This window comes from Oreochromis niloticus, linkage group LG11 (assembly GCF_001858045.2).
Source record: "Oreochromis niloticus isolate F11D_XX linkage group LG11, O_niloticus_UMD_NMBU, whole genome shotgun sequence".
Classification (NCBI taxonomy): Eukaryota; Metazoa; Chordata; class Actinopteri; order Cichliformes; family Cichlidae; genus Oreochromis; species Oreochromis niloticus.
In genome coordinates, this window is record NC_031976.2 from 10,232,443 (window position 1) to 10,245,703 (window position 13,261).

Consider the following 13,261-nt stretch of genomic DNA (forward strand, 5'->3'; position numbering starts at 1 on the left):
TAGTATTCATATATTGTTTAGCTTCAAAAAGTACATGTTTGCAGGTGAGATGATTGTAGATGTTAGCAGATATAAAGGACACCAAAGCGATTGTGGCAGTGCGTATCTTTTTACTTTTCACAAATGATGTTAAAATCAAAAGATCTTTAGACGCTATATACAACAGAAAACATGAATTATGGTATAATTTCAGTTGCAACATTAGGATTTCAATCCCTACAGCAGTGTGTACAGCCTTATATGTTACACATTATAAAAATAATACAAATATTACACTGCAAATATACAGAAATTCTGTATTACTGTTAAAATGTGTTCACCCAACATATCTCAGTGGTGTCTTTTCCAACTACATGAAGTCAGGAATTGCACTTGAGGGCTCCTTTTTTCTGTTTTACTGTTATGTAGAAATGAACAATCTGTCTCACTGTCAGCAGTCTGATAAAGAGGAGCGCAAGACAGAAATGCAGAATTCACTTCCTGTATGTGCGAGTGAGATCATTATCAGGAGTCTGTTCAACATCTAGACAGCCAAAAAAATACTTCAAAGAACAACAAAGCACTTGGTGACACAAATTGACACCTTCACAAAGTGACTGCTGGTTTTTACCTAATGTGTCACAAAGTTTAATATTATCATTTTCACTACTGTTATTACTTGTTTCTTCTTCTTCTTTGTCTCATTGTCACGTCAATGCTGCACAGCATAGATTCTACAGTCAGAGGATACTTTAGCAGGAATCACTTATAATGTAGATGCAGCAAGCTGCTGAACGTATTCCTCTGAGATTTTCATGACGGTTCATTGTAGCACGTCTCAAGCTACAGGAAACTCCTGCATGATGCTGCAGACACAGTGTTTCCTGGCCAACACATGACCTTGTTATTGCGTAGTTTGACTGATTACTGTCGTGCTGCTTTCATATAGCTCCAATCACTCTGTTCAGTCTTCTCTCTCGACACCCACACCCATCCCAGCGTGCTACTGCTTTAAATATGGAAAAGACCTGATTAGTTTGTCAGTGACAGCTGTGCCAGCTAGCCTGCCCTGTCACTGCCCCCAAAACTCGCTACAATACCCCTCCCCTGCAGCTGAGCCACAAACCACACTTCACCACCAGGGAGCCTAAGCTACTGTAGCCATTTTAATGCTCTAATAACTTTTGACTGATGTACACCACTGATGTACACCCCTCCCTTATCTGCTGGAACAAAATGGCCTTAGCCCTATGCTCAAGGCATCACTATGGAGAACAAAATGCCACCTGGCACTGCTCTGTCCACTAAACTAGATTTGTGGCAGCCCTCTGGGTGAAGGTGTTCAGAGGGCTGGTCAGTTCCACAAAGTTTGGTAGAAACCCGCGGTAATAACCGGCCAGCCCAAGAAACTGCTTCACCTCTTTTGTTGTCTTGGGATCCAGCAGGTCCCTATTTGTCTTTAGAGCATCTCAAAACATAATTTATTTTTTGTTCTTTCAAAAATACTTCTTAAATGTTCTGATTGTATTTTAACAACATCTTATCAGGAATTAAATACCTAAAGTTGAGTTTAACTACTTGACTTACTTAAGTACTCATAACTGTGTGAAAGAACACACTCACTGCAAATGTATTCTCAGAATGAACAACGTACTTCTTCAATATGACTCCACTTTATGATCTTCCATTGAAGTAAGTTCAAGATGTGCATTATCATTTATTGTTTTCAGAAAACAAAATCAGGATACCGGCTAAATGGATGCTTGGCTTGAATCAACTCAAGTGGAAAATTAATGACAAATATAAGAACCATAACCAAAAAGAAGTGTATAAGGCTATGCATCCGAAAGTAATGGGGAACTAGATAGAAATATCTGAATGACAGCAAGACAATGTGCAGGTCTTCTAAAGAAAAAAAATCTGATATCTTTGTATGCTCGTTTTGGTTTGTTTGTCCGAATTGTAGGCTCAAAACAAATGTGTGAAAAACTCAAACTCTTACAGGTTGCTATAAACAAATGATGACAAAGTATCCAATACACTTGAGATTCAGAAAAGAAATTGGCATTTTATAAGTAAAAAGCATTTACATCTGAAATCTTGTAAGATATAATAGTATATACATATAGACACACTTCCCCCTTCGCCCCCTGCAGGCAGTCAATCCTTCAAGCTCGGGTTCTCTACCAGAGGCCTGGGAGCTTGAGGGTCCTGTGCAGTATCTTCGCTGTTCCTAGGACTGCGCTCTTCTGGACAGAGATCTCCGATGTTGTTCCCGGGATCTGCTGGAGCCACTCGCCTAGCTTGGGAGTCACCGCACCTAGTGCTCCGATTACCACCGGGACCACTGTTACCTTCACCCTCCACATCTTCTCCAGCTCTTCTCTGATCCCTTGGTATTTCTCAAGTTTCTCATGTTCCTTCTGATGTTGCTGTCCTTCGGAACCGTCACATCGATCACTACGGCCGTCTTCTTCTGTGTGTCTACCACCACTATGTCCAGTTGGTTAGCCACCACCATTTTGTCCATCTGTAGATATTTTGTTCCATGTATGCCTTGCCTGCTAGCATCTTACACCCTGCTGTTATGTGCTGGATTGTCTCATGGGTATCTTTACACAGTCTGCACCTGGGGTCTTGCCTGGTGTGATAGACCCCAGCTTCTATGGATCTTGTCCTCAGGACTTGTTCCTGTGCTGCCATGATTAGTGCTTCCGTGCTGTCTTTCAGTCCGGCTTTGTCCAGCCACTGGTAGGATTTCTGGATATCAGCCACCTCTGCTATCTGCCGGTGGTACATACTGTGCAGGCGCCTGTCCTTCCATGATGGTTCCTCCTCTTCCTCTTCATTCTTGGGTTTCTGCTGCCAGAGGTATTCACTGAGCACTCGGTCGGTTGGATCCATCTTACTGATGTGATGTATTCGTGGATGCTTGTTGTCTCATCCTGGACCGTGGTGCTGACACTCACCAGTCCCCGGTGTCCTCCCTTCCGCTTAGCATACAGCCTCAGGATGCTGGACTTGGGGTGAAACCCTCCATGCATGGTCAGGAGCTTCCTTGTCTTGATATCAGTATCTCCTCCTTTGGCCAGCTTATTATCCCAGCAGGGTACCTGATCATGGGCAGGGCATAGGTGTTGATAGCCCAGATCTTACCGTCCAGCTGACTCCTCAGGACGTACCTGACCCTCTGCTCGTATGTGGTAGTTGCAGCTTTTCTAGTGGCCTCTTCATGGTTCCCATTTGCCTGTGGGATCCCCAGGTACTGGTAGCTGTCCTCTATGTCTGCCTTTCTATGTCTTTTCCTTTGCTATCAGCAACACAAATTATACTCAACTCCACTTTGCTGTTTTTATGGTTTTGCTCTCAGCTAGCTGATAATGCTGGTTATTTTCCAACCTTTAGGGAGTCACGGGTGCCCTACTCCCTCCTTGGGAAAGTTTGTCGCTACTTCACATCAGTTCATAATATGACTCTGCTTTATGAACATAGGATTTAAATACATATTCGAGGGTCAGATGATTATAGATGGTAGCACAGGTAAACTTCATTTAAGGATATTTTCCTGCCATGGTGATATCTCAGTGATGTCTCTTCAAATCAGGTGAAGACAGGAATTACACTTCAAGGCTCCTTGTGTTTCGTGTTTTATTGATGTGATCTCTTTAGATGTGCAGGGGTTAACTAACGGTCTTAAAGTCAGCAGTCTGATGATGAGTAGTACAAAACAACAAAAAGCAGATTTCACTTCCTGCATGTGCTTAAGTGAGATCATGACAAATACTTCAAAGAACAACACAGCATATGATAGTACAAATTCACACCTTTACAAAAGACTGCTGGTTTTTACATAACGCATGAGAGAGTTTATTATTATCATTTTTGCTACTATTATTATTTGTTTCTTTCTCTTCTTGGTCTCACTGTCGAAGATTCTACACTTACAGGACAATTTAGCACAAACGTTTTCTGTTCTGATGCTTACCATGAACTTCAGGAGGTCAACTTGACGTCATGTGCATGTCTAAATGCTCTGAGTTGCTGCCACGTGATTGGCTGATTAGATATTTGCATTCATGTGCAGCTGAAAAGGCATGTTTTTTTTTTTTATATGAGGAGTAAGTGTATACTCATACTCTCTTTTAATAACATGCTATATGTGAAAATATGAAATCTCCAAATTATTTGATTCTACATGAAAAAAAAACATTCTTTTTGAATTACTGAACTATTATTCCCAGGTAATTTTTGATTCAGTGGCAAAAACTTTCATTTTTTCACCTAAAAGACTCGTCATGTCTTTATTCTTTTTAAAAAAAGATTAATTCAATTTTACGAGATGAAGGGGCTTGTTGCTGCTTTTCCTGAAATGTACTTCCCCAGTTTAAGGAGTTGTTGTTTTCAGAGAAATTAGCTTTTTGTGTTAATATGAGAAAAGAAACACTGAAAAATGTTTTCTGATAAACAGTTGTTTTGTTTGCTTCTTTTTTTTTTCAGATATACTTCTTAAAAATCTATAATACTAATTTACATAAACAACAGTAATTAGAAAGCTTAACTTGATCAACATTCCCTGAATATTCTAACTGTTGATGAAATCCACCTCCACTAATGGTCCTCTATATGACATCATGCTGCTGTTTTATGATGGTGAACAACTACCTCCATCTCAAAGAACTTTTGGTCTTCTTTGTTTTTATCACTGTGTACAGAATTTGTCATTGCAATAACAGTGAGAAACAAAAGAACATGCTCGCTGCAAATATTCTTCTCAAAAGCAATAATGTAATTCTCCAGTATGACAATCCACTTTATGACCTTCATTTGAGATAAGTTCAAGATCTGCAGTTTCATTTATTGTCTTAGCAAAGCTATAATACAAAATCAGGATAAGAGATGATTGGATGCCTGACTGCAATCAGCTCCATTGGCAAATAATGACAAAAACAAAGAACCATAACATAATACAACAAACAAAAGAACTATATCAGGGTACACATCAGAAAGCAGAGAGAATTACGATTCACACATGCAGCTATTTCAGATCTTCTTTTGTACAAAGATACTCGGAAATTGTTGTATGCTGTTTCTGATGTGCTGCTACGAAATTGCAAGGTCATAAAAAAATGTGTGAAGAAGAAAGCAAACTGTTACACATTGCGATAAACAGCAGGTTCAGTTTAACGGACCAGCAAGTTTAATTCCGCTTGAAGAAGGAAGGACATTACATAGTGAGATACTCGAGATTCTGTAAAGCAGGCAGCACAGCTAACGGGATAATTTTATAAGTAGGCAGCATTTAGATTTAACATTTGATAATTAGAGTCAAAAGTAATTATTATACTGTAAATTGGCAGTGCTGACACACATTAAAGGCATTGAAGAAGTAATGAGTACATTTAAAATCTAACAGTCAGGGGAAGAAATTACTGTAAATTCAAAGGGTCCAAAAGTGTACAGACACATTTTGAAGGTGACACACAGGTGAAGAACACTGTGGTATTTGTCAAATAGAAGTGACCAAATTAACAAAAAAAATATGAGACACGGTCTGCAGTAATAACAGGGTGAAACATTCAGGTCAAAATACTTACAACTGCCCTCCACCTTCTACAGTTTAAAGGAGGAGGTGATTTCAGAGCCCCTGGACATAACTGAGCTTTTCCTGAATGAGCTGTCTGACAAATCTCTGCTGTAACCAGGCATCAACTTTTTCAGCAGCTGCAAGGCTCGTCTCATAAACTTCTCTCCCACAAAAGCATAAATGATGGGATTCAGACAGCAGTGTGTGTAAGCTAATGCCTCAGTCACTGTTATTGACAGCTTTACATTTTTGTACCAGGTTTCATCATTGAGGATTATTTCTCTTTCCTGAAGAAACTCCAGGAAAAGGGAAATGTTATATGGAGCCCAGAGCAAGAAAAATACAACCACTATGCAGATGATCAGCTTGACGATACGATGCTTCTTCGCGGTCCTCATGTTTACCAGCCTGGGGATGATCCTGGAGTAGCAACCTACCATCACCAGCAAGGGAATCACAAGACCCAGCACATTTGTGGTGAACAGGTTGTAGCTCTCCCAGACTTTGTTCTCCTCTGGATAGTCACATCCAAACTCCTGGTACTCCTCTGTTTCCTGTATGGAGATAAAATCCGGCAGAGAGACAAACAAGCTCAGCATCCAAACGAGCACGGTCAGAATGATGGCTGCCCTCTTTGTGCGAAAACGTGCAACCCTGTGAGCGTGCACGATGATCATGTAGCGGTCCAGCGTCATGACAACCATGAAGAAGATGCTGCTAAAGAAGCCAATGTGGTGAGATCCGGAGATCAAACGGCACATGAAGTCTCCAAAAGTCCACTGGCCGACCCTGGCATAGTGAGAGTAGAAAGGCAGCGTGAAGACGAAGAGGAGGTCAGAGAGAGCCAGGTTGAAGAGGCAGATGTCTGTCAAGTTGCTCTGGTTGCGGTGCTTCACCAGGACACACACCACTAGTCCATTACCTTTGGGAGAAAAGATGCAATACGTGTACCTGTCACACTGTTACATATTCTTTCTGTCTCTTTCTCTCTGTCAGTCTCATGTTGTTGTGTTGCACATAAACACACCTGCATACAGAGTTTAGGCCTAAAACGTCCTTTCTGCTCCCATAAGGGACAACAGGTCCCTGCAATGTGTAAATACAATACAATCCCCATAATATAGACACAAGAAGACACACCTACCTATGAAGCCCAGGATGAAAACCAAACTGTAGAGAATAGCAAGAAACACTTGGCTGAATTCCTGTACATCGGTGGAGTTGGCTGGAGCATAGTCTCCATAATCAAAATCACTGTAATTGCCGTAATTGTCTTCTGTGTCATTATATTCTGCTGAGAGAGAGAGAGTAGGTATTTATTATTTATTCATTTTTTTATTCTTTTATTTCTCATCACCAGAGATGGGCAGTAACGCGTTACTTGTAACGCGTTACTGTAATCTGATTACTTTTTTCAAGTAACGAGTAATGTAAGGGATTACTATTGCAAAAACGGTAATTAGATTACCGTTACTTTCCCGTAGGAACGCTGCGTTACTGCGTTACTAAAACCGTGATTTTTTTGCGAGAACGTCTCATGACAGTGACGTAAGCGAGTGCGACGTTCGTGACAACAGCTGTCTGCAGATCATGCAGCGTTTAAAGCGTGGAAGTACTGACCTTATTTTGAGTTTGATTCCATAAAAAGTGACAAAAACATTAGTGTCCGTTGTGCGTGGGAAGAAAACTTCTTTTTACAGCGAAAAAACCCCTAAACTTCCAAGCAAGCACCGAGTGTACTACGACGTAATGTGAAATTCACAGAGAAACTCGCGGATTCTTCCACTGACCGCCGCGGCACACCTGCACCAGGGTAAACCTCCTCCGCCTACCCCAGTCCTGCTTTACAGGTGAAAATAGAGCAACAGGACCGCTAGTCTTTGATTTTATTTATTTTCTGCTGTGTTTTACTTGCATCTATTTGAAAGAGTGAGTGTAAACATAAAAATTTTTTTATTTTATGTGCTGGAATGTGCAGAAAATAGGTTTAAATGTTAAACAAATTTCTTCCAGTCAGAGAATGTTGCATATAATTTAATTTTTGCTTGATGCATAAAGTTAAAAGATTAAAACTAATAAAACAAGTTTTAAAAAGAGACTTTTCCATTTGATTACATTTTGTATGATGAATTATGCAGAAAAAGTAGAATTGGGCTGAAAGATCTATCGCTTTATCACCTATTCAGGTTGTAAATCGTGTTTTTAAAAAGTAACTAAGTAACTAAGTAACTAAGTAATTGATTACTTTTGAAAATAAGTAATCAGTAAAGTAACGGGATTACTTTTTGGGGGAAGTAATCAGTAATTAGTAACTGATTACTTTTTTCAAGTAACTTGACCAACACTGCTCATCACAAGCAGTGAAAATTAATAGCTATAGTGTATTAGTGTAGACACATGGACATGGTAGAGGTGAGTACAATTTTAGACTTAGACAAAAAGTTAGTTTGTCTGTTTTGAAGTTTGAATGCTTTTTTTCCCCAGAAATTAAAAGAGCTTGATCTCCAAAAGTTGAATCTGTTCATCTGGACGTAGCGTTTTGTGGGAAAAACGTTGTCACGAAACGTTTTTCCCACAAAACGTTACGTCCAGATGAACAGATTCAACTTTTGGAGATTTACTTTCCTGGATGATTGAGAATGCATCAAGACATAAAAGAGCTTGAGTTTACAATATTCATGTCCATGTCTATTATTTAATTCTGTCGCCCACTAAAACCCGTTTAAATTAAAAAAAAACATTGAGGTTTTGGGGCAAATTTTCTTCTGCGATTAAATGCGATTAATCAAGATTAAATAATTACAAAGCCTCTAATTCATTAAAAAATTTCTATCGAGTCCCACCCCTAATAAATTGTGATACAATTTTAAATTACAGCATTTGAAGTCCTACATTACTATGTACAGCCTTAACAGATTTAACACATTATAAACATGTATTTTCAAGAACTCTGAAAAATGCTAAACTTTAAATATATAACATTTTTGTATTACTTTTAAAAGATATTTACCTGCCATGGTGATATCTCAGTGATGTCTCTTCAAATCAGGTGAATTCAGGAATTACACTTCAACGCTGCTTGTTTTTCGTGTTTTATTGATGTGATCTCTTTAGGTGTGCAGGGATTAACTAACAGTCTTAAAGTCCGCAGTCTGATAATGAGGAGCACAAAAAAAGAAATGTAGATTTCACTTCCTGCATGTGCTTAAGTGAGATCATGACAAATACTTCAAAGAACAACACAGCATATGGTGACATAAATTCACACCTTTACAAAATGACTGCTGGTTTTTACATAACGTATGAGAGAGTTTATTATTATCATTTTCGCTACTATTATTATCGTTTCTTTCTCTTCTTGCCCTCACAGTTGTACATCAGTGCACATCATCGATTCTACACTCATGAGACACTTTAGTAGTTTGTCTTGCACGTACTGGTTTGGACCCACTTTTGTCTTCAGAACTACCCTAATTCTACACAGCATTGATTAAACGTGCTGCTAAAAACATTCCTTAGAGATACTGGTTCATGTTGATGTGATAGTATCACACGGTTGCCGTAAATTTGTTGGCTGCACATTCAGAACATCCTACCACATCCCAAAGCTCTTCAAATGGATTAAGACTGTGGTGACTGTGGAGCTCATTTGTCAGATTGAAAAACACTTTCGGATGTCTGGACTCTGTGACATGGTGTGTTATCCTGCTGGAAGCAACCATCAGAAGATCGGAACACTGTGATCATGAAGAGATGCACAGGGAGATGCACCATTCTGACAAATTCTGACTCTACCATGCAAGTTTGGGAGCAGAAATTGAGAATAATATGAACTGATGACATTTTCCAATCTTCAGTCGTCCAAATTATGTGGTGCAAACTGCGTCCTCATTTTCTTGTTCTTATCTGACAGGAGTGGCATCCAGTGGTCTTAAGCTGGTGTAGCTTATCTACTCAAAGCATGTTTTACATTCAGAGATGTCTTTCTATATATTTTGGTGGAACAAGTTATTATTTTAGTTACTGTTGCAATCATATTAGGTCAAAGATGACTGACCATTTTCATCCAGATCACGAAATAATGTATTAGTGATTCTCTGTAAAACTGTGTCATGGTCCTGAATCTGATGACTCAGTGTTTTGTGTTTGTTAATATTATCTTATGTTCTTATTTATTCTGGTTATGTCTTCTGTTAGGATTTGCTAGTTTTTAGGTTTTGGTTCTGTACTCCCTCTGTTCCTGTCCAGTCAGTTCTGAGTCTGTGTCTCTGCATGTGTGTTGAGTTTCCTGTTTTACTTTGAAGGTCTGTGTCTTATGTCAGTGTATTCAGTTTTGTGTGCTCCTATAACTCCTCCTCACACTAACCCAAACAACCATCATTTCTCAAATGCGGCTACCCCATCATGAGCTGGAAGGTCCCAAGCCCAAGGCTGGGTGAAACAACACAATTGTCCCTGATAACGGGACTGTGTTTTGACTCACATCCTTCAAGGCCACCTGCGTCGGCTGGAGACTGTTGACTTTTGCTTACCTGGGTGAAAGAGCACTCTCTCACAGTTGAACATGGACACACACACGTACACATTTTTATTTTTTTTTTTTGTAAGGTGTGAAAATTAATGCGCTTCTGTGCTGAGGTGTTTTTTTTTCCTTTTCTCAAACTGCTCTCCCATTGGGAGCTCAGTTTGAAATAGAGTTCTTTTTTTCCTCCCGTTGTGTATTTTTTTTCATTGCTTTTCCTAATCATCCTAACTCTCTGAGTTGTCTTCCCCAGTGTGATGTTTGTGTAGTATATGTATGTATGGTCGGAAGGGGTCCAATTTTACTCCATGTAACGTGTACGTGTGACATTGTATGTGACAAAAAAGGGGCCAATTGAAAGATTTATTCCCACCTTCATGCACACATATACTCAGCGCTCTCCCAACGTGGAGACAAACAGAAATGAACATTGTACACACACTCACACTCCCCAAACATACTCTATACCCCCAGGTCCAGGTACCACCACCCCCAGAGGGGCAATCCCCCCCAGACCCTGGAGATGTTGCCCTTTGCCCTGGGGTGGAGACAAGCAGACCGCCCTCGGTCCTGCAGCAGCAGGGAGGTGCAGCTTCCCAGACCCCAACCAGACGACCAACTTCTCCTCCCGGCCCCACCGATCCCGATGGCAAACAGAGAGCAGGGATGTGAAGACCCCATACCTTTCTCCGCCCGCTCATATGTGGAGTTGCTGCGCGCTGTTTTAAAGTGCATTTAAAACCCGGTAGGGCATGGTGCTTTCTGCCAGAAAGCAGCAGGTTTCAGCACGGCCCCTCCCAGGAAGCAGTTTCTGAAACATTCAGACCAGGGCCTCTGGCACAAATAATCACATCAAGTTAAACGTCCCTTAAATCGAGATTCCTTTACATTAAGACGCTCACTTTGAACTTTAGCAGGTGAACTTGACCATGTCTGCATGCCTAAATGCTCTGAGTTGCTGCCGCGTAATTGGCTTAATAGAATTTTGCGTTAATGTGCAGTTGAAAGGGACATGTTTATTGATATGAGGAGTAAGTGTATACTTTTTCTTTGCATGAAAACGTTTACACTGGTATTTGCTGACACAATCTGTTCAGTTTAGCAACAGTTGTTACTTGTATCCATTGAAATGTTTATTAACATACTATACATGAAAATATGAAATTTCAAAGTATTTGAATTATAAATGGAAAAAACATTTTTGGATTACTGAACTATTATTCCCAGGTAATTTTTGATGTAGTGGCAAAACCATTTAATTTTTACCCTTGAAGGACTTATCATGTCTTTCTTCTGTTTATAAAAAGATTAATTTAGTTTGACAAGGTCCCGAGATGAAGGAGTTGGTATAGTTTTTTTGTGCTTTGTAGCTTTTTGTGTTGATTTGAGTCAAGAAAAGCGACACTGAAAAATGTTTTCAGATAAAGAGTTTGTTTGTTTTCTCAAATATATTTCTTCTTAAAAAAATCTATAATACTAATCTATATTAACAACAGTTTATCAGTAATTAGAAAGCTTAACTTGATCAACTTTCCCTGAATATTCTAAATATTGATGAAATCCACCTCCACTAATGGTCCCTTATATCATGCTGCCATTTTATGATGGTGAATGTGACGTGCCCTGTGCGGCAGACCATGTGGAGTGGAGAGAGTGTGGACCCAAACGCAGCCACTGATGACAGACTTGAACTGAGGGTAAACCTTTATTACGGTGAGCAGAATAGAAAAAAAGCAAAAGGTGACAGTGACTAAACTAGCAAAACCTACATTGGAAAAAACTTAAAAAACCAGAATATAGAAACCAGATACCTGAGATTTGGAACGTGGAACATTAAACTTGGAAACCTGTTACATGGGAAGTGCAGGGAATGATATGGAGACAACCCAGCAACACACAGTGGAAAACAAAGGAATTAAATACACAAAGAGATGACGAGGGAATATAAAAAGCAGATTCAGTCTAACGGAGCAGCAAAAGTAATTCAGTCTGAGCAGAATGAGGAAGAGCATCACATAGTGAGATACTTGAGATTCTATAAAGCAGCCACCAGTCCTAACAGGTTAATTTTATATAGTGATCACCGAGATCACACCCAGGACCTTAACACTGGACACCCTTTCCACACACTCCCCATTGATGCTGACAGGCTGCAGCTCAGACTTCCTCCTTCTAAAGTCGACTACCAGCTCTTTTCTCTTGGTGCTATTGAGGTCCAGGTTGTTGTCTACACCAATCTGACAGCCTCTAAACCTCAGCTCTGTACGCCGTCTCGTCTCCCCCAGAGATGAGCCCCACCACAATGGTGTCATCTGCAAACTTAATAACTGCGTTGTCTGGGTGGGAACTAACACAGTCATGTGTGTACAGGGTGTAGAGTAGAGGACTACTAGCCGGTGTTAAGGCTGAGGGCTGAGGAAAGATGAGACCCCACTCTAACTCTCTGTACACGGTCTGACAGGAAGTCTCTGATCCAGCCGCAGATGGTAGAAGGAAGTCCGATATCCGGCAGTTTAACTATTAGTCTGTCCAGGAGCATCATATTAAAAGCAGAGCTAAAGTCAACAAAGAGCAGCCTGGCGTAATGCCCCTGTTGATCAAGGTGAGAGATGGTGGTGTGGAGCGTTGTGGCAATGGCGTCAGTTGATCTGGGTCGAGTGTGGGTGCAGGCAGGACATGACCTGACGTCAGACCAGTTTCTTGAAGCACTTTATATTTTGTATAGTACTTTATTCTATTGTATATAGTCCCTTATTCTATTTTGTATAGTATGTTATTCTATTTTATGTTATCGTATTCTATTGTATATTTCTTAAATTTTACTGCCCTTAACTTGTACTCTCTGCCGTGACAAAAAAAAATTTCCACGTGTGGAACTAAGAAATTCTATCTTATCTTATCTTACACACAGCAAATCAATTCACCATAAGCACCTATGCAAGGCTTAATTTCTGTCAGGGTTCCTGGGTCGGAGACCTAGCGTTTTCAGTTCATGTTCACTGTTTATTTTCCACATGTTCCATTTCCTGTTTCATTATGTTCAGCTGTCTCCAATCATTATCCTCATCTGTCTGTATATTTAAGTCCTTATTTTCCTTCAGTTCTTTGTCTTGTCATTGTCTATAGAGATCGAGAGGCCACCCGACTTTTGCGTGTTGCATTGTAGGTACGAGTGG

General features: G+C 40.0%; 1 protein-coding gene across 2 annotated transcripts; it reads right to left on the reverse strand.

The window, feature by feature from the left end:
* Window positions 1-5,153: 5,153 nt before the first annotated feature.
* Window positions 5,154-11,185, reverse strand: LOC100702621 (C-C chemokine receptor type 1). Of its 2 annotated transcripts, none has more exons than XM_005450569.3 (3): window positions 8,574-11,185; window positions 6,708-6,854; window positions 5,154-6,485 (listed from the first exon to the last, which is right to left on the reverse strand). In XM_005450569.3, the coding sequence occupies exons 1-3, from the start codon at window positions 8,578-8,580 to the stop codon at window positions 5,590-5,592; spliced, it is 1,050 nt and encodes a 349-aa protein (XP_005450626.1). In that variant the 5' UTR covers window positions 8,581-11,185; the 3' UTR covers window positions 5,154-5,589. The 2 variants fall into 2 exon arrangements, with proteins under 2 accessions (XP_005450626.1, XP_005450625.1); XM_005450568.3 differs by having other exon boundaries at window positions 6,708-6,857.
* Between the last annotated feature and the right edge of the window lie 2,076 nt (window positions 11,186-13,261).

What these genes read in the sequence shown, in the direction of transcription:
- LOC100702621 (XM_005450568.3), bottom strand. An exon ending in TTTCATCCTGGGCTTCATAG is followed by an intron (nt 6,486 to 6,707) that starts GTAGGTGTGTCT and finishes TTTCTCCCAAAG; the next exon opens with GTAATGGACTAGTGGTGTGT.